The sequence below is a fragment of the Brassica napus genome, unplaced genomic scaffold (assembly GCF_020379485.1).
Source record: "Brassica napus cultivar Da-Ae unplaced genomic scaffold, Da-Ae ScsIHWf_2746;HRSCAF=3513, whole genome shotgun sequence".
In the NCBI taxonomy this organism is placed as follows: Eukaryota; Viridiplantae; Streptophyta; class Magnoliopsida; order Brassicales; family Brassicaceae; genus Brassica; species Brassica napus.
The window spans coordinates 27,764-54,156 of record NW_026016023.1 but is presented as its reverse complement, the minus strand read 5'-3'; the positions used below and the strand labels follow the sequence as shown (position 1 = coordinate 54,156).

General features: G+C 31.1%; 3 protein-coding genes across 5 annotated transcripts; 1 reads left to right on the top strand and 2 right to left on the bottom strand.

Moving 5' to 3' along the window:
* Window positions 1-6,246: 6,246 nt before the first annotated feature.
* LOC106366401 (cytochrome P450 71B34-like) lies at window positions 6,247-8,448 on the bottom strand. The gene is made up of 3 exons (XM_013806005.3): window positions 8,110-8,448; window positions 7,431-8,011; window positions 6,247-6,937 (listed from the first exon to the last, which is right to left on the bottom strand). Exons 1-3 carry the CDS (start codon window positions 8,414-8,416, stop codon window positions 6,317-6,319), a joined length of 1,509 nt encoding a protein of 502 aa, XP_013661459.1. The 5' UTR covers window positions 8,417-8,448; the 3' UTR covers window positions 6,247-6,316.
* Window positions 8,449-8,472: 24 nt separating this feature from the next.
* LOC125602119 lies at window positions 8,473-13,350 on the top strand. Of its 3 annotated transcripts, XR_007334628.1 has the most exons (7): window positions 8,473-9,397; window positions 9,792-9,884; window positions 10,303-10,527; window positions 10,632-10,724; window positions 10,822-10,922; window positions 11,025-11,186; window positions 11,268-13,350. XR_007334628.1 is itself a non-coding variant. In XM_048773962.1 (6 exons), exons 1-6 carry the CDS (start codon window positions 9,368-9,370, stop codon window positions 11,125-11,127), a joined length of 645 nt encoding a protein of 214 aa, XP_048629919.1. In that variant the 5' UTR covers window positions 8,473-9,367; the 3' UTR covers window positions 11,128-13,350. The 3 variants fall into 3 exon arrangements, 2 of the variants coding, with proteins under 2 accessions (XP_048629919.1, XP_048629920.1); XM_048773962.1 differs by having other exon boundaries at window positions 11,025-13,350; XM_048773963.1 differs by having other exon boundaries at window positions 8,474-9,397; window positions 11,006-13,350.
* A 7,880-nt stretch (window positions 13,351-21,230) lies between these two features.
* Window positions 21,231-23,078, bottom strand: LOC125602117 (cytochrome P450 71B37-like). The gene is made up of 3 exons (XM_048773959.1): window positions 22,687-23,078; window positions 22,038-22,618; window positions 21,231-21,924 (listed from the first exon to the last, which is right to left on the bottom strand). Exons 1-3 carry the CDS (start codon window positions 22,982-22,984, stop codon window positions 21,310-21,312), a joined length of 1,494 nt encoding a protein of 497 aa, XP_048629916.1. The 5' UTR covers window positions 22,985-23,078; the 3' UTR covers window positions 21,231-21,309.
* Between the last annotated feature and the right edge of the window lie 3,315 nt (window positions 23,079-26,393).

The window sequence follows — 26,393 nt, the reverse complement described above, 5'->3', positions numbered from 1 at the left end:
GAGCTGGAATGGATATTAAGGTACACATCTCTTTTAATTTCCATTTGGGTTTTATGCAATTTCAATTGTATTGTTGATTCTTATATATAGTCTTCTGAATTTATGCTCAGACTTCAAAATTTTTTCTTTCTTGTAACAAAGATTTATGGAATTTATTTTTTCCATGAAAAAATAAAACAATCTTCGGCGAGGAATTACTTAACATAATTAATTAAAGCTCATTAGATCCCCAAACTTACAACTTCACAAAATACTAAAAATCACAACAATACAGAATTATCATAACATGATTAAAACAATTCTGACAACAAAACGGAAGAAAAAAAAGCAGATAATGTAAAGAAAAAAAACGCATGGTTTGATAGATATCCTCTTTTACGTCTGTCTCCATGTTCCTTCCCCTTAACCCTAGTACCCATTGGCTTGCATTCCAAGCAAAGCTTATCCACCATTTTATCGTCTTGCTCCTCACCATCTCCTCCAACACCTCAACCTCTGTCTTCATCACCACATATTCCTCCTCTTTTACATTCTCTTTCAGCCACTCCTTCATCCCCATATTTTTAGGTTCGAGGCTCATCTCATTGTTACCGTTTCAATCTTGTACATCTCAAACTTCAGATTCCTTGTTGCGTAATTGTTAAGAAACCATCCTGTTACAATACTTCCTTTTCCAGTACCCACATCGATGAATACTTTCTTTTAGTAGCTCGCAATGTTCAAGAAAACCAAAAATCAGAAAAGTAGACTGGGATTTCAAAAGTGATACCGGTTAGGGATTATGCACTCTCTCTCTTGAGCTCTCTTCAGCTGCGAACTGCTTTGTCGTCCTCTGATAATTATAAGGGTAATAACAAACATTTTAAAGATATAACATTCCAATCTTAAGACTTAGGAGATGTAAAGAAGGATGTACCGGGGTTGATAAAAGAGTTGATCGGAGCCGCTGCTGCAGTGTAAACCGAAGAAAAGTCAACTGATGCAGTATTAATATTACTCGCGGTCACGGCGTTTGTTGTGGCGACTGAAGAGGCTGAGGCCAAGAGGTTAAGATGGTGTTGAGAGGATTCAGCGGCTATGGCGGCAGGGTTGAGCTGTAGCGGTGATCATCTGATGGACCTTGGTCGTAGAGAATGCCATTGACACGTGACCTCCAATGTTCTTCATCTTCATCGTTGATTGAGCTGACTATCATACACCGGAAAACCGTGGGTAAACTTAATATCCATCCACACTTACACTTGACAAAAAACTATAAACCTGTAGCCCACAAAAATTATGACCTAAGCAGCAAAGGAGATGGAAACTCAGTTTTGGTAATAGATAAGAACATCAATTTAACATGAGTAAAATTTTAAAAAATATCCCAATTTACTCTAGATTTTATGTCACGTCTTAAATTATTAAACCGAGAATTAAAAATCAAAGAATCCCATGATTATCTGCAAAATAGACAAAAACCTTCTATCGATTGAAAAATCTGACGAACCGTAGAACATCTAAATCTGTAAGAGCTATCACCCTCAACTCAACTCCATCTCCTCACATAGCCACGTAATGCTCCTCTATTTAAGCAATAAACTGCAGAAAATTATCTTTTTTGGCATCAAAAACACATATGGATATATAAACACTAAATCTCTCTCAAACAGAGCTACAAAACAATATTGATTTTGTGGTTAAACGCAAACAATCCAAGACCTAAATTTTCTATGTTAAAATAGACAAAACAATAAGACTTACAGACCAATAAGCAATATTCAGAACGTCAAGGATACAATTTCATTTCGTAGACGAACTAAAACTCCACAATACGTAATCCAATATCAAAGTTCAATTTCAAAGCTGATTCAAATCATAAGATGGAGAAGAGAGAGTGACCATGATGAGTGTGATCTCGGGAGGAGGAATGAGAGGCACATAATCGGAGATCTCTGTGACTCCTTCGTCCGTAAGGCTGGTTCGAACCGATGAGGACTCCATTCATCGCAGCTTCTTGTGTCGCAGCTCGAGAAGCCATTAAAGAAGAGGAATTAGTGAGTTAGCCGTTCATAGAATAAATGAACTTTGGTGCTATCACAGATTGAGAGGATGGTGTTTAAGGAAAGAGGGCTTACAGAGAGACCGACTTGCAGAGGGATAAGATGCATCAATCTCAGATCGTGCTTGATGTGGGTTGATGGTATTAAGAGGTTTGTTAAAGCAATGAATTAATAACCTCTAACGTTTCGAAGGATTAGAAAGAAAGGCGTAAAGACGCAATCGAAGCTTCTTATAGAATTCTTCAAGACCATTTAACTCATGCATCCTCCTGAAACTCCATTGTTGGTGAAGATCATCAAAGAATAAGATGAACCCTAGATTTCGTTGTCGACTGTGGCGTAGAAATCAACGCTTTCAGAACTCAAATTGTGCGTCGACCTCGAATAGCGGAGATGAAAAGGTGGCCAACTCTATCATCAGAACGGTGCGTTGCCGTAATGGGCTGGTAAAGTGTGAAAAAATAAGGCCCGAAAAAATACGAAGCCCACATGGATGCAGAATAATTTAAATGAAACGCAGCGTTTGCTTTAGGTGGACAGGTGTCGACTCCAGGAAACTCGAATTTGTGACATGGCATCCTAGCTGGACACTCTAGGAGGGATACAAAGCCTTCTTTATATATAAAGATATGATTTTTACAAGAATTGATTATAAAATAAGCTTGATCATTTGTAACTATATATCCTATTAATTTAGAGTCAATATTTAAAAATATCATTAACTTGGCATATGTGATTATTTTAATTAACCTTATAATTAGGATAAATAATATAAATACTATTAAAATTCTTTGTATTAGTCGGTTATATACTTATATTATAAACTCATAAATTATTATATTACTAGCTCATATAACAGGGTGATTGATGGGAATGTAACAAGTGTCTTTAACTTTAATTTTTATGAGATAATTACAATATAAAACATTTTAAGAACATTTTCATAACACAAAAATGCAGTTTCCAACTCAAAGGCACTTTCTTCCGCTTTATGTCTATAGAAAATTCGATTGTATTCTTATGTTATTATTTTTAGTTGTAAACTAATTATTGTCTAACTATAGAACAACTTTAAAATATTTTAGTTATATACAAAATTAAATTTATTTTATAAATTAAAACACTAGAATCATAACTATACATCATGCTTTTTAGTTTTTAAAGCTAAATCCAAAAAAATAAAGAAATGATAGTAGGAGTTATGTTTTTTAAAGCATAAAATATTGTTATAGGAATATCTTTATTTTTATTTTTTTTCTCATTTAATTTTTACAGCTATATTAGATAAAGATATATCAAAAAAATACACAGACTAAATTTTACATTTAATTTCTACAGTTACAATTTTAGCTATTGTGTACATTTTGATCCATCAAATTTACAAGATATTTAGATTCATGGTCTATTTACCAATTCTCTAGACATTTCTTTGACACTTGTATAATTTCCAATGTATTTCGTTGTTTTTTTATTAACAGGAAGAACTTAATAATAATAGATGTGAAAACTATTTCAGTGTCTTTTTGTTAAAAAGAATTTCCTTAAATATATATTTTTAAATTTTTTTTTATTTTTAGATAAAAAAAATAATTTTTAGAAATTTAAATGAATTGAAATAAATATTTTAGAATATTATAATTGTTTTGACAGATTTTTAAATATTAGTATAATAAAAGTAAATATAAAGATGAGTTGGAGATCTCTTAATCCCCTATATATTATTTGAGAAGCATTGCAACATTTTTTTGTAGCCACGTGTCATCACTAGAATGATTCTTAGAATCCTTAGAGAAATATGTTGGTCCATCTAAAAATATAATAAGCTTTTTATTAAATCATAATAAATACATTATTAATGTGTTTTATTATTTCTTTAAATAAGATTACGGAATTTCCTAATGTGACTAAAGTATATATGACAATTAATGATTTTGAATAATAAAGATTTGATAAAAATAAGTGTGTATTATAATTATACTCCCTATGTTTCAATATAGATGATGTTTTAGAAAGACTAATTTGTTTCAATTTACATGAAGTTTTGAGATTTTAAGGTTGCTTTTAACTTTATTGGAAATTGTTCAACCAATTAAATTTTACTGTCTCTTTTATAATTGGTTGACTGATTTTATAATTATATTTTTAAAATACTTTTTTAGAGAACTGTAATTTTCTTAATCTTTGTGCACTACTACAAAACATCAAGTATTATGAAACATATGGAGTATTTGTTTAATTTTAAGCTATTAAAATAAATTAAACAATCATAGTAACCATATAATAAAAATTAAAAAAATTATTTATATACTATATTTTGAATTTTTAAAAACGAGTATAAATTACTAAAACTATTAAAAGTTTCACAATAAAATTTTGTGATCTATGATTTAAAACTTTTGCTATGACATGATACAAATAATTAAAAAATAATATAAGTTGAAAGTCTCATTTAATAAGTATCAAAAATAAAAGATATATAAATATATGTATCATTTTAAATTAAACTATATGCCATATAAAAATATAAAAATATCTTAATTTTGAAATTTACTTTGAACATTTTTTTGATAAAAAATTTGAAAAAATATTGACAACTTAATTTTTTAAAATATTATAAATTACTTAAACTATTAATTCCACAGTGAAAATTTTGTTATCACTAATTTAGACTTTTTGCTATAACAGATACAAATGATAAAAAAATATGAGCAAGAAGCATCATCTAATAAATATTAATATTAAAATATACTATATATATGTTACTATCATTTAAATTTAATTATATATCATATCAAATAGAAAAAATATTTTTTCGATTTATAAAATTTATTTATATGTTCGCACCAATTTAATTATATAAATAGTAGATAATGACTTTTTAATTATTCAATATCTATTTATTATTTCATAATATGTTAAAAACATATAATCCCCTATATATTATTTGAGAAGCATTGCAACATTTTTTTGTAGCCACGTGTCATCACTAGAATGATTCTTAGAATCCTTAGAGAAATATGTTGGTCCATCTAAAAATATAATAAGCTTTTTATTATATCATAATAAATACATTATTAATGTGTTTTATTATTTCTTTAAATAAGATTACGAAATTTCCTAATGTGACTAAAGTATATATGACAATTAATGATTTTGAATAATAAAGATTTGATAAAAATAAGTGTGTATTATAATTATATTCCCTATGTTTCAATATAGATGATGTTTTAGAAAGACTAATTTGTTTCAATTTACATGAAGTTTTGAGATTTTAAGGTTGCTTTTAACTTTATTGGAAATTGTTCAACCAATTAAATTTTACTGTCTCTTTTATAATTGGTTGACTGATTTTATAATTATATTTTAAAAATACTTTTTTAGAGAACTGTAATTTTCTTAATCTTTGTGCACTACTACAAAACATCAAGTATTATGAAACATATGGAGTATTTGTTTAATTTTAAGCTATTAAAATAAATTAAACAATCATAGTAACCATATAATAAAAATTAAAAAAATTATTTATATACTATATTTTGAATTTTTAAAAACGAGTATAAATTACTAAAACTATTAAAAGTTTCACAATAAAATTTTGTGATCTATGATTTAAAACTTTTGCTATGACATGATACAAATAATTAAAAAATAGTATAAGTTGAAAGTTTCATTTAATAAGTATCAAAAATAAAAGATATATAAATATATGTATCATTTTAAATTAAACTATATGCCATATAAAAATATAAAAATATCTTAATTTTCAAATTTACTTTGAATATTTTTTTGATAAAAAATTTGAAAAAATATAGACAACTTAATTTTTTTAAATATTATAAATTACTTAAACTATTAATTCTACAGTGAAAATTTTGTTATCACTAATTTAGATTTTTTGCTATAACAGATACAAATGATAAAAAAAATATGAGCAAGAAGCATCATCTAATAAATATTAATATTAAAATATACTATATATATGTTACTTTCATTTAAATTTAATTATATATCATATCAAATAGAAAAATATTTTTTTCGATTTATAAAATTTATTTATATGTTCGCACCAATTTAATTATATAAATAGTAGATAATGACTTTTTAATTATTCAATATCTATTTATTATTTCATAATATGTTAAAAACATATAATATATAAAAGAATTTATATATATAATGTTCATCCTTAACCTAGTTTCCCAAGTAAAGTAACATCAGTTTTATTTTATTTTTAAGCAAAACAAGCATAAACAGAGGAGCTTAGATTAACGAGACTAGTGATCTATATATTTCACAGCCACAGGCACAAGTAGAAGCTCGTTTTTCTTGTTGACAGTGAGACCCGGAGCTTCTTCGATGTCGATATCTTCGACCTTCATGCCTTCTGGTAACTCCCAGTCAAAACGATGCAACATATTAGCAAGACCAAACTCCACCATCGTTGTCCCCATGTAAATTGCAGGACAAATTCTCCTTCCACCCCCAAACGGTAATAGCTCAAAGTGCTGTCCTTTTGCATCGATGTCACTATCAACAAACCTCTCCGGGAGAAACACTTCAGGTTCTTTCCAAGTATCAGGATCACGCCCTATAGCCCAGACATTCACATGAAGCCTTGTCTTGACTGGAATAGTGTAACCGTTGATCTCAAACTCAGACATTACTTCTCTTGGGAGTAGTATTGGTGTTGTAGGATGTAGCCTCCAAGTTTCTTTGATAACCATTTTCAGGTACTTGAAGTGATCTGTGTCGTCTAAGGTGATCGTTGACCTGCTCCCCATGTGGTTTCTGATTTCAGATTGGACTTTCTTCATCACACGTGGGTTCCTAGCGAGCTCTGTCATTGCCCATGTCATGGTTATTGCAGAAGTATCTATCCCCGCTAGAAGAACGTTCTGTGACAAAGATTATAAAATCAGGTCAGATTCTCATGATATTACAAGACGTATCAAGTATGCAAAATACCAGAGAACCAAACCTGAATTGAACCAAAAAAACGAAAACTTAGAGAAACACTAACGGTCTCAATTTCTCTAAACCTAAAAAAAACATAACCGAACGAGAACCAATAACCAAATTGGTACCAGAATATTAAAATATAATTTATTTACCTGAAAATATTAATTATTTTTAGTTTTAAAATAACTATATATTTAAAATATAATTTATAAATCGAAAATTATTCAAGAAACTGAATTACTTAACATTTTTTGGATTTTTCGGGTTTAATAGGAAGTTTTAATTTTTTTGTGGGTTTTTTTGTTCAACCCCGAACCTATCCAAAAAGTTACCGGTTTCTAAATGGATCGAAAACACCCCAACCAAAATAAACCGATCCGACTCAAAAACCCGAATGTACAGGAGTAGTGCCAAGTGTTTTGTAATTACCATCAAGATTGCTTTGATATGGTTTCTTGTGAGCTTGTCATTTCCAAGAACAGCTTCTTCCTTCTCTAACTTCAGTAACAGATCCACGAAGTCTTCACTCCCTTGTTTCTTTTCCTGTTTGTGCAGATCAATCATTTGTTCATAGAAGGCATCGAGATCTCTCACGCTCTTCTCTCTACGCCCTTGCAGACCTGTGAACCAGTCGATGATCCGTCCGAAACACGGTATGAAGTCTGAGGCTGAAAAGCTTCCCAACATCTCAAGTGCCTCACGGACTAACTTATTGAAACTATCACTGTTGAGTACAGTTCCTTCAAAGCTCACACTAAATGCTGCCTTGCATATTACGCTCACAGTCAAAGCAAGACACGTCTTGTTCAAGTTGATAGGAGTTTTCAGAGAAGCTGATTCAGTGATTGAATCGATCAGCTTCTTGACCTCCTCTTCCTTTATGGGCTGGATCGAGTGAACTTGTTTAGTACTGAAAAGTTCCTGAGCAGCGAGCTTTCTTAGTTCTTTCCAGTAATCATCATAGGGAGAGAAAGCAATGTCCAGATAGTTGTAAGAGAGGTCTCTTGGCCCTAAAGAAAGATCAAGATTCAAGATTCAAGGGGTTTTGAGTAAATATTCAAGATTCAAGATTCATGGGTTTTGTTAAGAAAAGTCAACACTTGTGTACCTGCCAAGCCTGGGCGGCTACAACAGTGGAGGTCATGGATTTTCAGAGCTTGTCTTGCTGTTTCAGAGGTGGAAACTATGACTGTTGGGACTTTTCCAAGCTTCAGAAGCATGACAGGACCATACTTCTTTGAGAGCCTCCATAGAGACTGATGTGGTAACTCTCCAATCTGGTGCAAGTTACCTATGATAGGAAAGCCAGGAGGAGACGGTGGTCTCCGTTGATGTAGCCGCCGGTTCTTGTATTTGATGGCGGCGAGAAGAAGAAAGATGAGGAACAGAAGTGAGAGAAGCGAAATGTCAACCATTTTTCTGATTTGATGCGAGTTGAAACGTAACTCTCACCTCCTAGGTAAGGTAAACTATATACTAGCACGTTGCTGTCTTGTTTTCCTTTTTTTTTTATTTGAACAACCGCACGTTGCTGTCTATTGTCACTGGGGCTGGGCAAAAAACCTGAATCCGAAGAATCCAACCGAATCCGATCTGTATCGAACCCGAACCGAAATGATTAGATATCCGAACGGATTCAAAATTTTGGTATCCAGAGAACCGAAACCAAACTTGGTCCGAACCGAAGTATTTCGGGTACCCGAATGTATCCAAAATATAGATTTATATATCTAAATATATTAATTACTTTTAGATTTAATGTATATTAAAAACATTCAAAATATATAAGATACTTTTAAGTTATTTAAAAGACTTGAAAATATATATAAATAGCCAAAAGTAAAATTTTAAAATAGCTAAAATATATTCAAAACACCAAAAATAGTTGAAATATCTACTGATTTTCTATCAAAAAGTATTCAAACCAAACCAATTTATATCTTATATATTAAAACAGAAGTCTCAACCTTGATTCATGTGTGATTTTTTTTAAAAATGGACCTAATGGAGAAAGTCATCTTACATTTAATCTATAATCTTATCATTGGGGAAATTTTACTTTTACACTTTGTTGGATACTATTTTTCAATTTTACCATTAGTCTAAGGACATTTTCAGAAATACCACTTTCATTAATGAGCAAAAGGCAATAATACCCTTACCTTATCTTCTTCTCCACCATCGGTTTCTCTCCTTCTCCCCGAGTCACAATCGTCTCTCTCTCACCGTCGTCTCTCTCTCTCTCTCACCATCGATTTCCGGCGTCTCTCTCACCATCTAGTTTCGGCGTCTCTCTCACCGTCTAGTTCCGTCGACTTTCTCTCACCGTCGACTTCTGGCGACGAAATCGATTCAAAATCTCCAAGATGTCAACTCCTATATGTGATTCACAACTTGTATGTCTCTAATTTTTGTATTTTTACTTAATTCGATTTAGTGCTTTCTCTTATCGAACAATCAAACAAGGTTCTCTTAGATATCACATTTAAAGATGTCGATCTAAGAGAAACATATTTGATAGTGAAACATTGAGAGTGAAAACATTGAGTATTTGAAAACTTAAATCTGGTTTTGAAGTCATATTAAGATTGATCTGAATGGTTCCGGCTAAGAAAGAGATTTTTCGATAGTGAAAACTGCATATTAAGGAAGAGATAATTTCCGTTAGTGAAAACTGAATATTAAGGAATTATAACCCCCTTTAAATCTGGGTTTCATGAGATTGTTGATAAATACAAGTCAATGATTTATAAGGAATTATAACCCCTTATAAATCTGGGTTTCTGCCAGGAAACCTCTTCTGCAGATCCGTTATGTCTACGTAGGGACTCAACAAGGGCTCCGACAATTACTGAAGTGTTGGAGGTAGAGAAGAAAAATAATGTGAGTTTTTACTAAAGTTTATAAATTTATTCGTACTGTATTGTTTAGAAAGAGGTTTATAAACATAATCCTTGAAAAAGGGTTACAAGCAGGCGCCTTGGTAAAAAATATGAAGTGTTTAAACATTTTAGAATACTTTTCATTTTGTACTTTTTCTGTAACACGTTGCTTGCATCATTCACACACTAGCCCTTAACATTCACATTAGATTATTGAGAATGGTTGATATGTTTCTTCTTGGCTTGTGTTTTGTGTGTGAACTTGCATGTTTCACTTGTCTTAACACCTTGCTTGTGTCATGCCCTCATTAGCTCCTGCCATTCACATGAGATTACTAAGTTAACTATATTGTTTCATAATGGTTTATAAATAAGAGATTTACAGAGACTTATAAAATATTGTTTTATCCTTGTTAAAGGGTGTGGTTACTACAATGTTTGGATTCTCTGAGGAATTCAAACATTTGGTGAACCCAACACATCCTGATGATAAGGACTTTGACAGTGTTGTACAACTAGTTCAACAAGGATACAAAGTGAAGAAAAGCGATTGGGAACAAGGATTTGTGGATGTTTTCTTACAACAGAAGACATTGGTCGACAAAGCAGGACAGAAGACAAAGATGTACAGCAAAACCTCTAAGGTCATTGTGTTTTTGATGTTTTATAAGACTTTATCAAATTTGAAATTGCTAAGTTATTTTAATATTATAAGCATTTATAAATCTCTTATTTTTGTTTGAAATAGGAGCAAACACAAGATGAAGAAGAACAACAAGTGGAAGTTGGTGTTGAATTCGGCGACGGTGATAAAGAAAGAGAAACATCAAAAACCAATGAAGTAAGCTAATATATAAACCCTTATAAATTCGGACTATCATTTAAAAAAAATTATAAGCCATCCTAAATTTGTTATTTTTTTTTTCTCTTGGAAATAGGGGCAGACATTTGAGGAAGGAGAAAAAGAACAAATGGAAGCTGATACAGAAGTTGAGGAGCCCGTGCAAGTTGAAAGGCAGAATGAAGAAGAGGAAATAAGGTAAATAACTCTTTTTATAATGGTTTATAAATGTTATTTTCAGGTTGTGTTATCAAAACTGAATGATGAATATGTTTATATAGCCATCATAATACTGTTTAGGAACAAAAGCATAAGAAGAATAAAGAGAAAAGAAAAGATGAAGCGTATGAGAAAGCTAAGGAGAAATTTCAAGATGAAGATGGTTCCAAACTCGATAAGTTAATCCAAATGCTTTATGATTTGAATAAACGAGTAGAAGTAATCGAGAATGTCTTACAATTGGTAAGCAAATAACTTTACCAAGCACTTATAAATATTTTCACATGTTATTTTCTTTACCTATTATGACATGATTTCTTGAAGGCACCTGATGGTTATGAGAGTCCATGCAACTATGATGATACAAAAGGTGCACCAAATGATGAAAATGAAAAAGAAGAAAATTCTGGTGGTAAAAGAAATGCAACAGATGATGAAAATGATGAAGAAGAAATTTCTGATACACAACAACTGACGGAAGTGAATATTTTTAAGGAAAATGAGAATACAGAGAAAATCACTTCAGACGAAGATACTGAAAAAAGTGAAGAAAAAAGATGCATAAAACAAAAGTCACAGTTACAATTCTAAAAAAAGAATATAAATGTTTATAAATTTTTTGATATTAAGCTTAACTAATCTTATCTTTTGTAGATGACGTCATCTACTCCAACATTCACTACTCCAAACTTTGATATAATAGTATAAAATTTAATATATTTTATAAGGCTTTGTAAATTTTAATGTATAAAGCTTAAAATTACAGTTTCTAAATAATTTGTTTAAAGATTACATCGTCTATAAATAATTTTTCGCAAGAGATGATTAAAACATTTATAAGCATTATATATGGATTCATAAACAATAATGTATTAAAATTTATTAAAAATCACTTATAAACCTTCGTAAAACTCAGATATACTAGTTTATAAAGTATTATATAAACTCAGAGATGAAATTTAAACACAAAAAAATGATATGTAAAGGCTGATAAATAACTTATAACCCCTAATATATCTTATAATAAGATTTTAGAAAGCATTATAAAAATTAATGATAAAAAGTTTAAAAAGTAAAATCGGTGATATAAATACATGCTACTGTTACCGTTGACACAAGTGCTTGGTTCCATGCCTTTACTCGTTGAACTAGTCTAGTCCTTCAATCTCTCTGAAGGTGAAACTGCGAGGCCAAGTTCAGTGTTTTATGTTTTACCAAGCAAAAATTCCCTCATGTATCTTACGTTTTGTGGGACACACATTACAGAAACAATATTGGTAACCTTAGAAACTCATGTTTTCTCATCAACCGCTTTGTCATCTTCCATAGCGTTTCTTTTTCTTGTAAAATGATGATTAATATTTCATAAATAATGTGTGTTTTTCTAGATAAGTTATCAATTGGTTAATGTTATGAAATAATCAGGAAATGTCTGTTCTTCTTCCTAGAATCATCCTCTTGATGGCTCATGTGATGAAGATCAAGATATGTTTTGTTTTCATGTTAAAAGGAAGCATGTGAAGAACATTGGACATATAGTATAACATGGTTGCAACAGAGAGCCTAACAGATAAGTTATTTGGGACTTTTATCTTCATTACGGATAAGATCTTATTGTAACAAAACAGAACAAATCGACATGTTGTTTCCTTTCCAAGCCATCCAAAACACAACAAAACAGTAGGGACGCTCACTTCACTTCACTGTGGTTTCTTATACTATGATGGAAAACCAACAATCTCAACTTAAATGCAATAGCTAATTCTTTCCAGAGGTTTCCACACTTGTCTCTAGTCCTGCCTCACGTACCTATGATTACAAAAGTGGATATCTCTTTGGTAATATTAAGAAGCAAAAAGTAATTCAAAAATCAGTAATAATAGTTAACAAACTATTTCAAAGTCTATAAATCTATTTATAAAAGTCTATAAAGCCAGTTACAAAAGTTTATAAGAGTTCATAAAATCTTTTATAAATATACAAATGATTTTATAAGAGTTCATAAATCATTTTATAAGGTTAATTAATAAGAACTTATAAAGAGATTATAAACCTTTTATAAAGGTTTATAAATATTTGTAGAAGTTTATATAGGTTTCTAAATGTTAATTAAGGGTCTATAACAAAGATTTATAAAAAACAATTATAAAGATATAATTTATAAAAGTTTATAAAGATTTATAAAAAAATTTATTCATAGTTTATAAACCATTTATAAAGGGTTATAAAAAAATATAAAGGCTTTATAAGAATTTATAAAAGGTATATAAACGGTTTAGAGGCACTTCTAGAGCTGTTAGAAAAATATATATTCTGCTAGAAAAATATCAGAAGGGTTATAAATCGGTGTATAACACTTATAGAACAAAAATTAGTTAATAAAAATAATATATTATCTTAAAACCCCAAAAATCACCTTATAAACCATAAATCAGTTTATAAGACCTTATAAATCAATTTATAAAATTTTATAAGTATATATAAACTGATATGTCTTTTGTAAGAATTTAGAAGGTTTTGTGTATCATTTATAAACTCCTATAAACAAATGTGCCCATTAATAGAAGTTTATAATTATTTAAGTGTTTGTTAATTGGTTAAGAACAAATAATTTATAGAAACTATAAAAGAATATATTTTAAAATTAGTTTATAATTTTTTTAAAAAAATTCATAATTGGTATATCAGCTATTTATTTAAAAGAATTTATAAATAATCATTATAAGAGTTTTTTATATATCATTTATAAAAGTCTTTATTTCATTTATAAAATTATTTAAACAAATTATAAGGTTTATAAGGGTGTATAAGTCATTTATAAGTGTTTATAAATGGTTTATAAATAATTGGACATGTGTATGCATCAATCTTGTACCCTGAATTGATGATTAGCAATTGCTCTATGTGGTTTTGTAGAACAATAGTTGATTATGCGAAATCATATATAAATGAGTCATTTTGATAGTAAATCCCGATTATTAATTTTAAGTATTCATAAAATGGTTTATAAATTAATTTCTAAGGGTTTATAAATTAACTTATAAGGGATTTATAAACTGATTTATCAGAGTTTATAAACTGGTTTTTGATTATAAATGTTTATAACTTAATTTATAAGAGTTTATGAACTGGTTTGAACAATAGTTGATTATGCGAAATCATAAATGAGTCATTTTGATAGTAAATCCCTATTATTAATTTTAAGTATTCATAAGTGGTTTATAAATTAATTTCTAAGGTTTTATAAATTAACTTATAAGGGATTATAAACTGATTTATCAGAGTTTATAAACTGGTTTTTGATTATAAAGGTTTATAACTTAATTTATAAGAGTTTATGAACTGGTTTGTAAGGATTTCTAAGTTAATTTATTATAAATAATAATAAGTTGATTTATAGAATAAAGTTTTATAAGGGCTTATAAAATATTTATACATGCTTATAATAAGTTGTCTTTGTTCAACATCACACAGCTCTCCCTTCACAAATATTCAAACTCCACAGACAAATAAATATTTAGCAGGATCATGTTTACTTTTGGTGAAATTTTTTGACCTTCTGCCATTCATCTGTGATCTCCGCCAAAATCACATGTACACTAGCAACTTTGCAAACAGCTATAATCTCTTGTATATTATCTAGTATCTCCCATCCACGTTCAACTGCAAGATCACCTCTAACTATCATAACTCCTAAAGTATTTGAACACTTCATCTCCAAAGAAGAGGTTCATGTACATATCTTGCATTACTCTAAGAAATGATCTACTGCTGCGTCTTTTTATGGAAAACAGTTGTTTCCAATTTTGATGAGGCTTCATATTCTGCAGGAAAACAAAGCATATCTCAATTAGATACTCTCTAATGTCAGGAAGTCGAAAAATCTACAAACCAGACGGATACACGTGCCCATTCCAAGATTAGGCTCTGAGGCATCAGCATCTGAAGTCAATATTCCACACTCCAAAGCAATAGCCCTGGTAGTTTGTATGTTGTCACCAGTAACCATACGAACCTGAACATCAACAAACATCATGCAGCGTTATTAGCAGGCTAAGAAAGATAATTTGTGCAATGGGCCTTTTTGGTAAAATCGAACAAAAGAAGCACTTTGACACCAGCATTCTGAATCCACATTTGAAAATAATTTGATAAGACACACTACCAAAATACTGCAGCCCATGATATGTGGGTTATTGTTCTGAAATTAAACAAATACGATGTATACATTTGACTAATGTTAAGATAAAAGTAAAAATGAACATAAATAAACAAAACTAATCCTCACCTTTATGCCTACTATAGATCGTAAAATATGGTCGTTCTCTGGGAGAACCCAGTCTGAGAGTTCTTAGCCTGTTGGGACCTTTTCAAGCTCATAGGTTCTGAAGGCCAGTGCCACACATCGTAAGGTTCTTCCAGCCATCTCTTCGATACCAGTTTTGAAATATTGTGCCTGGAAATATCAAAGTAATTCATTGGCAAAGTGTCATGAAAACCTAAGGTTGAGTTGCAGAATCATACAGAACAATAAGATCTGGTGGCTATAGTCACCGACGAGCCGATCAGGATCGGGATCGTGGGATTGGATTACGTCGCGTTATGGATTTTCACGGAGGACGAGTTGCCGAAGTACAAGGTGACGGTGGAGGAGGGGATGAGGCTGGCGAAGGAGTACAGTCCCATTCCGAGAATACATAACACTATATTCCTCATAAATAAAAATTTATAAGGTTATAAATCTGAGATTTGAAAACTTCATGAAAAAAACTTCGTCTCCTTCCCAGAAACCGATCGATTTTGAGAAACCAAGCAAAAATTACAGAAAAGAGACGAAAATCACTATCTATTATCCTCTGACCTTTGTTACGTTCGTTAAGATAGATTGTTCTATTCGTTGAGCTTGTAGTCTTCGCCAAATCTCGTCGAACGTCAACATCTCCTGAATAATCAAATCTCACTGGGGAAATCGCCGAAGTCGTCGAATCTCTCGCCGAAGTTGTCGAATCTCTCGCCGGAATCGTCGAATCTCTCGCCGGAATCGTCGAGTCTCTCGCCGGAATCGTCGATCAATTTGGGGATTTTCTATTTGAAATTTTTTGTTGGAAAAGGCATATGTTTATGTTTGATTAAATAAGGGTATAATGGTACTTTAGCCATTAAAATTTTAAAGGTAAAGTTGAAAAGTGTAAAGTTGAAAAGTGGTATTAGGAAAGTGGTATTAGTGGCAATTCCCCCTTATCATTTAAATTTTGGGCCGACCAGAAATTTTATTGGACTATCAATAATTAGATTTAAACAATAGATGATCCATTGGATTTATAGATAGTATAAATTAAATAGATATAATTTAATGTTGTAATACTATACCTCCATATGTTAATTATTTAAATATTTGTTGATGTTAACTTTTAAAATTATAAAGATTTTTTTTAAATAAAAAAAATCATATTATCTAACAATGGTTAATCTTTACTACTTTAAACCAATGAAAACAAATTTTAAAAATTAAACAAAAACTAAATGTTTAATTATTTACTTGAAAATATAAATCTATGAAGCGAAAAGTTTAATTTTTAAAAACTTTCTAAATTTGTGAAATGTTACAATATCTTTTAATATGACAATAAAACAATATTTTACTAATCTTTATATATATAGTTATGATTTTAATAATGAAATAATAATCCAAAAATAAATATATTGAAGAAGATACAAATACATGTGAAAATTTGAAACAATCTATTCAATAAAAAAAATATAACGTAAACTTATTATGTTTTAAAAATTGATAGACATATATATATTATAATATATACCAATTTAGAATTGAAAACACAATGTTTATATATAATTAAATGAAAACAAAAACCCGCGCAACAAAAACCCGAGCGGTTGCGCGGATCGAAATCTAGTGTTAAGTTTAAGTATTCAGACATATGTTATTCAAATTTATATGTAATATAGTATTTTATTTACAGATTTTGAGAAATTTAAACTATATACTGAATTTTAAAAAAATTAAAATTATTTAAATGGGTTATCCGAACCCGAACCGAATCCCAACCGAAATTTAAAAATATCCGAATGACGCTGAAATCTTTAATCCCAAAAACCCAAAACATAAATAAACCTGAACCGAACCCGAATGGATACCCGAACGTCCCCCTATTTGTCACTGTCTTATGTCCTTTTTAAAGTTCTGCTTTTACGGTTTTATTTATAAGACATTTATGGGTTTTGTTTGGGCTTTTACATGTTGACGGTGACGAATCGACATAATGTCAACACAAGATCCCCAAACTCTAGAATTAGACACGATGATACCACAAAAGCAAAAGCGCCCGGTTCTGGTCACTGCGGCTCCTTTTGTGAAAGAAAACATGCGGCAGAGGTAAGAGATCTAAAATTAAATTTGGTACTTCAATTGAATGTTAAGATATTTTACGATAAAACCTTGAACTATAGAAGTGTTAATGCAATTAATTACATTCAAACAGTTGTATTCCACCTTTGGAAGCAAATATATATACAACTTGATTCATAATCAGACATCGATTCCAGCTGCAACTGTGTTTTATGGTATTGACAAAGAGTTGAGGAACATTATCTCAAGGTAAGAAAGTATTTCGGTTCTCTTATAGCTTTGTGGCTGAGAAGTTGTTTCTTGTAGGTTTAAAAATCAATGATCCATCTTGTTATTTATTTCTTTTTTATCAAGTTGGCTGAGACTTAAGATCTTAATTTATAAATCTTTCTATTCATTGATATGATGACAAATAAAAACTCAAAGCCCGAGATCCGAAAACCGCTCCAAAGATCCAAATTAGTATCTGAGTAAATATTCAAAACCTAAATGAATACTTCAAATAATTAATTCTAAAAAAAAATTAAGTATAGTTACAAAATATGTCTAACAACATAACATGAATATACCATGAATAGTTTATAACAGCAGAGGTGTATTTTCAGAGCTTGTTTTGCTGTTTTAGAAGAAGAAACTACAACCGTTGACAATCTTCCAAGCTTCAGAAACATCACAGGACCATACTTCTTGGAGAGTCTCCATAGGGATTGGTGTGGTAATTCTCCAAACTGGTGCAAGTTACCGATGATTGGAAAACCAGGAGGAGATGGTGGTCATTGTTGCTTCTTCTTGCTTTTGAAGGCGGTGAAAAGAAGAAATGTGAGAAAGAAAAGTGGTAGAAACCAAATCGTTGCCATTTTTTTTTTACTAGCATACGTCTTAAGTTTTCTTGAATGATGACGAAGGAAGCTTGTACTTTTATATATACAAATATACTGTTGTGAGTTTGCTCTGTTTTCTCATATCATCTTTTGGGTTTACTTTAAATTCTAACGATTAAAAAAACTTTTAAAAACTTGAGTAGAGAAAAGAATTCAACCTAGAACACCACGGCTGTTCTATACAGCATCGCAGACAAGCCATGTGTTTTAGAAACATTTTATATCATGTTATATTATATTGTATCATTTATATTTAAACAAAACATTTTTATATCATGTTTAAACAGATCAAAGCAAGAAAGACCAGAGAACACACTACACGCTAAAAGTGCAAATCAGACCAAAAGTACGTAGTAATCAGACTGCACGGAGATTACGGTATACTGCGGTTGGTTTCTTTGATCAGTAAATGACTTGAATGATGATAACGAGACAAAAAAAAATACACGCAGAGACAGTCAAAGGATAAAGTTGAAAACGATTTAGAAGTGGTAAGGTGGCTTCAATTGATCAAAGTGATTCTGGCGAATCTAGAGAAAAAAAATTGTGGGGGCATAAATAAATAAAAGGAAAGAAACAGTTCAGGAGGAGATTCGAAGAGTGATCTAGAGGGGGCAAACAGATGACTGGAACCAACTATGATATGGAAAACTTGTAGTTTCTAATGGAAATATATTTATTTTTAGATTTTTTGTGGGGGCAGCTGCCTCCTCCCCACATAACGTAGGTTCGCCACTGATTCTAGAGAGAAGGGGACAAAGTGGTTTTATTCAAAATCATGGTGTTGTCTTAGTTGTCAAAAAATTTCATGCACAAGAACACATTTCAAATGGCAGAGTAGGTTTTGTTCAGGACCATGGTGTTGACACACAAGTATCTTAGTTGCCAAACAACTTCATGCACAAAAACACATTACCAATTTACCAATGGCTGAGTAGGGTTGTCCCTAGATGAATTAGCTCCCTAATCAAATCTTAGGAAATTACATGTCCTCTCTTAAATGATAATTTTCATTAGTTGTATGTTATAACTTCTAAAGCCCATTAATGCAGAAATATTTTTGACACTCAAAATCAAACAAAATCATTTTCCATAGCCTTTATAAATCTATATGAAGATCTTCGAAAAGTTTATATATTTTACCAAATAAATGTTTTCTAAAATAACCGAAATTCATGAAAATTTTAGGTAAGACTTGGATTAAAAAGTTAACGTGATATATATATCTAAAACGATATTCTGACTATAGAGCTCTGACCACATATGTTTTGATTTACCAAATTTATATTTTCTGGATTAAATTGAATGTTGTAGATTAATTTTTTGTAACAGAAAGAATAATTATTTTTAATTAACATTAATCGTCTTGGACTCAGGAAGGAGTTTAGATTCTAATGCCACGAGTTTAATTTCTTCTAGAAACAGAATGATGTGTTCTGGTCAATGTTTTTAAACCCGACCCGGACACAGAACCGGACGACTTACCGGGTTACTGGGTCACTGGTTCGACCACGGGTGAACCGCGGGTTGATAGATGAATTAATTTTTTTATATAATAATATATCAGCTATATAAATAAAAATATAGAAACTAAAGTTTAATATTTTCTAAATATTTTTAAAACATAAAATAATAGTTTGGATATGTATATATTTTATGTTTAAAAACATTTAGAAAATAATTAACCTTAGTTTTTATATTTTTATTTTCATTTGACATACAAAATATCAAAAAAATAGTTTAAACTATTAAAATTTTCCCTAACAACGTAAGAGTTATGACATCTAAAATAAATCCAAACATAACATTTATAAATATTTAAATATTTAAATGCCTAATGTGAATAATAAATTAAACTACAAATAGAAAATAAACCAAAAGTAAAAGATCATTGTAATAAATTATCAATAACGGAAATAAACTAACACCAAATCACATCAATTAATTTTGGTTCTGTCTACCATCGTTCACTTTATTTTCTTTAGGTGACATAGTGAAATCTTCATCAAAATCTAAAAAACAAAAATATAAAACTGAAACTTAGAATATAAAACATAATCTAAAAACATAATTAAAAACTAAAAAAAAGAAGTAAAAAGTTATTTGTCAGTACCTAACTTCTTAATTGGAAACTTAGAATATAAAACATAATCTAAAAACATAATTAAAAACTAAAAAAGAAGAAGTAAAAAGTTATTTATTGGTTCGACCGATGGTTCAACCGGTACCGGGTTCCAGGTTTTACCGGGTTTTTGCGGATTTTTGCGGGTTTTTAAATATTGGGTTTTTCACAAAATCCAAACCGGATTTTTTCTGGGTCACCGGATTTACCGGTTCAACCGCGGGTCCGGATCGGGTTTCAAAACACTGGTTCTGGTAGATAAGACTTTGCTTGGTCCAAAATTAACTTGGTGGGGTGCCTCCTTCAGCTCATTCTTGAAGTAGTCGGTCTTGTCCGTGATATTGGATGGTTGTCAATAGTGACGTCGGATGATTGTGTAGTCTCAGTCCCTCGAATCTGGTACCCGGGCATCACATGGAGAGAGAGGCCCGGATGAGAGAGTGCAATAATTCGAGAAGTGCAATAATTGTGTGTGTGTACATCATTAAGAATTAAAGATCCAGATATTAAAAGTGTTTTTTGTCTTGAATTAATTTAATACAGTCATTCAAAAAAAAAAATCCAGATATTAAAAGCGAAAATATTTTGGTGGTGGGTTTAAAATCAACTTTTTATAAATAATTGACAATATTTTAGAAAAAGAAAACTAGTGTTCTGTTCAATCATACCATTATCATATATAGGATTTGGTGGAATAATTAGGTTCAGTGTACTGAGTGGAACCAAGATAAACGTGTTTACCCTTTCAAACGTTTGTCTTGGCAACGAATTAATTTAATATTATTTGAACAATTTCCAGTAAGATAAAAGTTTGGACTTGAAGATGTCAAATCACGTTACATTTTCTGTCTCTACATCCATTTTTTTTTTAATTTCCCTTTCATACAACATTGTTAGATTAGCAAGACAAGATACAATGGGACACAAGATGTAGTTTCATAGTACAATGGATGCAACAATTTATTGTAAAGTCATGAAAGACTTAGTTTAAAGTGATCAATTATATACATACTTCACAGGAACAAGTAAAAGTTCATTTTTCTTGCTCACATTTAGTCCAGGAGACTCTTCCATGTCGATATCTTCAACCTCCATGTCTTCTGGTAATTTCCAGTCAAAATGAAACAACATATTAGCAAGACCAAACTCCACCATTGATGTCCCCATGTATATTGCTGGACATAGTCTCCTGCCAGCCCCAAATGGCAATAACTCAAAACTCTGCCCTTTTGGGTCAATGTTGTTATCAATAAATCTTTCAGGGAGAAACATATCTGGATCTTTCCAGGTATCAGGATCACGCCCTATAGCCCAAACATTCACATAAAGCCGTGTCTTGGGTTGAATCTGGTAGCCATTGATCTCAAATTCAGACATTACTTCTCTTGGAACTATAAGAGGTGCTGGAGGGTGTAGCCTCCATGTTTCTTTGACTACCATTTTTAGGTAGTGGAGCTGCTCTATGTCATCCAAGGTGATCATTGACTTGTTCCCAATTTGATTTCTGATTTCTGATTGCAGTTTCTTCATTGCTCTTGGGCTTCTCATAAGTTCTGTCATTGCCCACGTCATTGTTATTGCAGAAGTGCCTATGCCCCCAATAAGATCATTCTGTAATCAGATATAAAAAATAAATGTTGGAATCCTCAGGTAAAATTCTTAGAGTTGCAAATATTTATTTATTTTTTTATTTGATCAACTCAAATATTTATATCTATAGTTACCATTAAGATTGCTTTGACATGGTTTCTTGTGAGCTTCCCATATCCAAGAACAGATTCTTCTTTCTGAAACCTCAAGAGCAGATCCACAAAATCTTCACTTCCCTTTTCTTTTTCCTCTCTATGTAGGTCAAACATCTGTTCATAGAAAGCATCAAGATCTCTCACACTCCTCTCTCTCCTCCCTTGTAAGCCGGTGAGCCGGTCGACGATCCAGCCGCCGTTTGGGAAAAAATCCGAGGCAGAGAAGCTCCCAAGAAACAAAAATGCCTCGTTGATGAACTTGTCGAATCTATCGCTGTTGAGTACAGTTTCATGGAAACTCACACCAAATGCTGCCCTGCAAATCACGCCAACGGTTAAAGAAAGAAACTTCTCGCTCAAGTTAACTGGTGTTTTCTCTTGAGCTGATTTGGTGACTATGTCTATCAGCTTCTTGACTTCCTCGTCCCTGATGGGTTGCATCGTGTGAACTCGTTTAGGACTAAAGACTTCTTGCACACACAGTTTCTTAACTTCTTTCCAGTAATCATCATAGGGAGCAAAAGCAATGTCCAGATAATTGTAAGAGAGCTCTCTTGGCCCTGAGAAATGATCCTATATGTGAATAAAGAAAATTTTTGTAGTATGTGTTGAGTGAGTGTCATGGTACCTGCTAAGCTTGGACGGCTACAACAATGGAGGTCATGAATTTTCAGAGCTTGTTTAGCTGTTTCAGAGGAAGATAGTACTACAGTTGGGATGCTTCCAAGCTTCAGAAACATAACAGGACCATACTCTTTGGAGAGTTTCCACAGGGATTGATGCGGTAACTCCCCGAGCTGGTGTAAGTTTCCGATGATCGGTAAACCAGGAGGAGATGGTGGTCGTCGTTGCTGCTTCTTGCGTTTAAAGGCGGCGAGAAGAAGGATAGTGACGAAGAGAAGTGATAGAAACCAAATAGTAGCCATTTAGTTTTCCTAAAAATGATGATGATAATGATGAAGGAGACTTGTGATTTATATATACACATTTTTAGCATTGTGGTCATTTCTCTGCTTTCAACTTTGTTTTCCTTCACTTTCAACCCTTTAAAAGAAACTAATATAGTTGAAACTTGAGAATACATTATAAATTCTAATTTTTACCAAAAAAACTAATACTCTCTTCAATTCCAAGTTATACTAATTTGAAATATAAGACAAGACGTTAATATAATATTTTGAAGTCTTAAGTTATTAACTAATATAATTAAAGTTTATATAAAAATAAATAAAAATATTAGATTAATTATTTTCAGTATAAAAATTATCTCTGTTTCTATCACTTCAAAATATTCTGTTTTATCAAAACATGTATATTCTAAAATACGTAAGTGTCCCAATACAACAAAAACACCAAATAATCTAATACAAAATAGATCAAAAATTAATTCTATGAAGTCTAATTTATATGTAGAATTGTATGAATACAACTTAAATAAATTATCAATTAAAAATATGAATCTAAAAGAAAATTATTTTTGACAAAAAAAAAATTTAAATTATTAACTGCATAGATTAAATATAATAGTTTCAATATCATTAATTTGTAAAACAAATTTTGTATACACAAAAGAGAAAAACAAGGCGCCTTCTGAATTGCAAACCTTCATTAGTATTAGTATATGTTTATTGGTTATAACTAATTAACTTACATAAATATGAATCCAAATATACGACGCCGACGATGAAAAGAATAGAAATTGATGAGCAGAGGACAAGGCCAAAAAACACATGAATCACGTGCGACAAAGTTAGCTGAGCTAAACTACCTTTTCATAGTAGGATTTAGTCGAATGGCTTGATCAGAGGTCAATAAGTGAAGAGTTTGGAATTCTATTACTTTTTTTGTCATCTAGTAGATTATATTAAAACATAAAATGAAGTATAATAATTAGCAAAAACATCAGTCTTTCCAAAGCCAAGAGCCATCAAAATTCCTTCGGAGCCATGAGTGAGAAAAGAGCATACTCCTTCCAAAATACAACAAGAGATAAACAAACTAATTGGACAAAACACTAGAGCCTAAAATACACAGAAATTAAGTAAGCGAATACTCAAATTTCCGACGAGTCTTAGATTCGTGAACCCGAAACTATGATTGCAACTTGAAAGAAAGACCTAAAAAATCTCCAACTTAAAAGATATGGAACCATACCATTAGCTCCAAGGCAGGCCTGAAGATCATCTATCCACTGAAACATAAAGCAAGTTGGTGAAGACCTTGAAATGGCTCAGCGGCACGCAGAACCTACACCCGTTCCAACCGAAGCAGAACACTATTAGCACCATAATCTAAAACTTAAAACTAAAATAGATGCAATAAAATCAATCAGTTTTAAACCTAATTAGAACAAAAACTAATTGTGGTTTATTTTAGACGAATATGTAAAACTCAATGTACCCAAACAATGGGTAAGTGAATCGATCAAGGTTCTTATATTCAAAATCAGAGGCCTAACTAATCATAGATTTATTATTATTAGAATAGTCTTCTATTTATTTGTATGCATGTAATTACAAACGATTAAAAACTAACACAAAGTGGAAAAAATATTAATAAATTATTACGATTTTTTTTTATAACGCTGATTTATTAGGACATTACATTTATGAGAAACATTACATAGATGATTCGACAACCGACAATACTACAGGTTTTATGAAGATCTACGCGTAACTGCATCATCTGAGCCATCCTATGAAGATTTCTTCTGTCGTCTTCATTAATAAATCGCTCTCTCCGAGACTTGAAAACTAGATTTCCTGTAATCTGCAAGAAATTGCATAGTCCTGGATGTAGAAGTCTTTAAACCTTAACCAGTAGACTACGGTGCTTCCACAATTATTACGATTTAGTTTGGTCAAAAATATTTCTATACATGCATAAATTTTCAAAAGATTACCGATTATGTTCACTTGTGCAACTCCAAACCGACAACACCTTTCTAATTATTTCCCAAAATGACATATATCAAATTATACGTAATTTTACAAAAATAAATATATATTATGAATTCAAAACAATTAACTAAATTAAATGCAAAAAAAAAGTTAATCTAGTTTTAAAATATTTAGATACATGAAACTTTGATGGTTTAATTGAGATGAACAAAGCCAGTTTCATATAACCCAAAAGGTATTTGTTATGTTTGTATATAAAGCAAAAATCATATGTTTGTTATAAAAATTCATATTTTCCATACATATAAATTGTAAAATAATTTAAAACCTATAAAAATAAAATAAAAATATGAGTTAATTAATTATTATAAATTATATATTTGAAGATACATATATTATGCATCCAGGACCGGCTTAGGTACTAGGGCAAGGGGGGCGTGGGCCCAGGGGGCGTGGGCCCAGGGCCCAATTTGGTTTTTGCATAATTAGTGTTAAAATGGGGCTCGATTTTAAAGAAAAAAAATTAAAAAAAGAGGTTCAAAAATTTTAAATTATCCATAAAGTATATGTAATTTTTTTTTTGAAATTTCTTTTTGTCCAAGGGCCCATAAATTACTTGAGCCGGCCCTGTATGCATCAACACGGAAAAAATCATTTAGTACACTATATAGAACTAACAAAACTCTCGAAGACATGGTGATATAACCAGTCTTAAAAAAATCATGATCAGAGTCATTAACAAACAGACTTGTACAAAGCTGCTCATAATGAAATATAAGCGATATATTGATAGTTTCGGACATGAGTGCAAACCATAACTTAGAGAGTCTTTTTAACACTTTTTCATTAAAAAGATTGGGGAATTACAAGAACAGAGGACCATACAATAATAGAACAGAGAAAAGGATCAGCTCTAATCTAGACATATCACATAGATCTTAAGGCTACAAAAAGAGATGCTTTAACCAAGATAGATATCCTGCAGCAATGTAAGATTGAAACCGGTCCTCTTGAATTACACTATCAGCAATAAGAAAAGCAACTTTGATATCACAGCATTTCAGAAATTGAACCCTCCAATCCAAAAAATCATTAAGCTGAAGACAGATCCTATCTGGATAGAATTTGAGAGAGGGCCAAGCAGAAGGTTTAGTAACTGCAGTAATTAGATCATGGTCTTCACTTGCAAAAGTAATCGAATAAAAATGGAGACTTTTGTGGCTTTCAATTGCCCATAACCAACTTTCAAAAGAAGCATCCATACGGCTGATAATCCCCGAGAAAGATCTTCTACTATGCAATAGAACCTTCCCCTCATTGTTCATGAGGACCCAAGAGGCACCACTTTCATTTTGTACTTGTTCCAAGCATAACCAGTGTCGTATTTGAGCAAATCTAAAAGGGTAGGTTTCCAACTAAATATGATTCTCTTCTT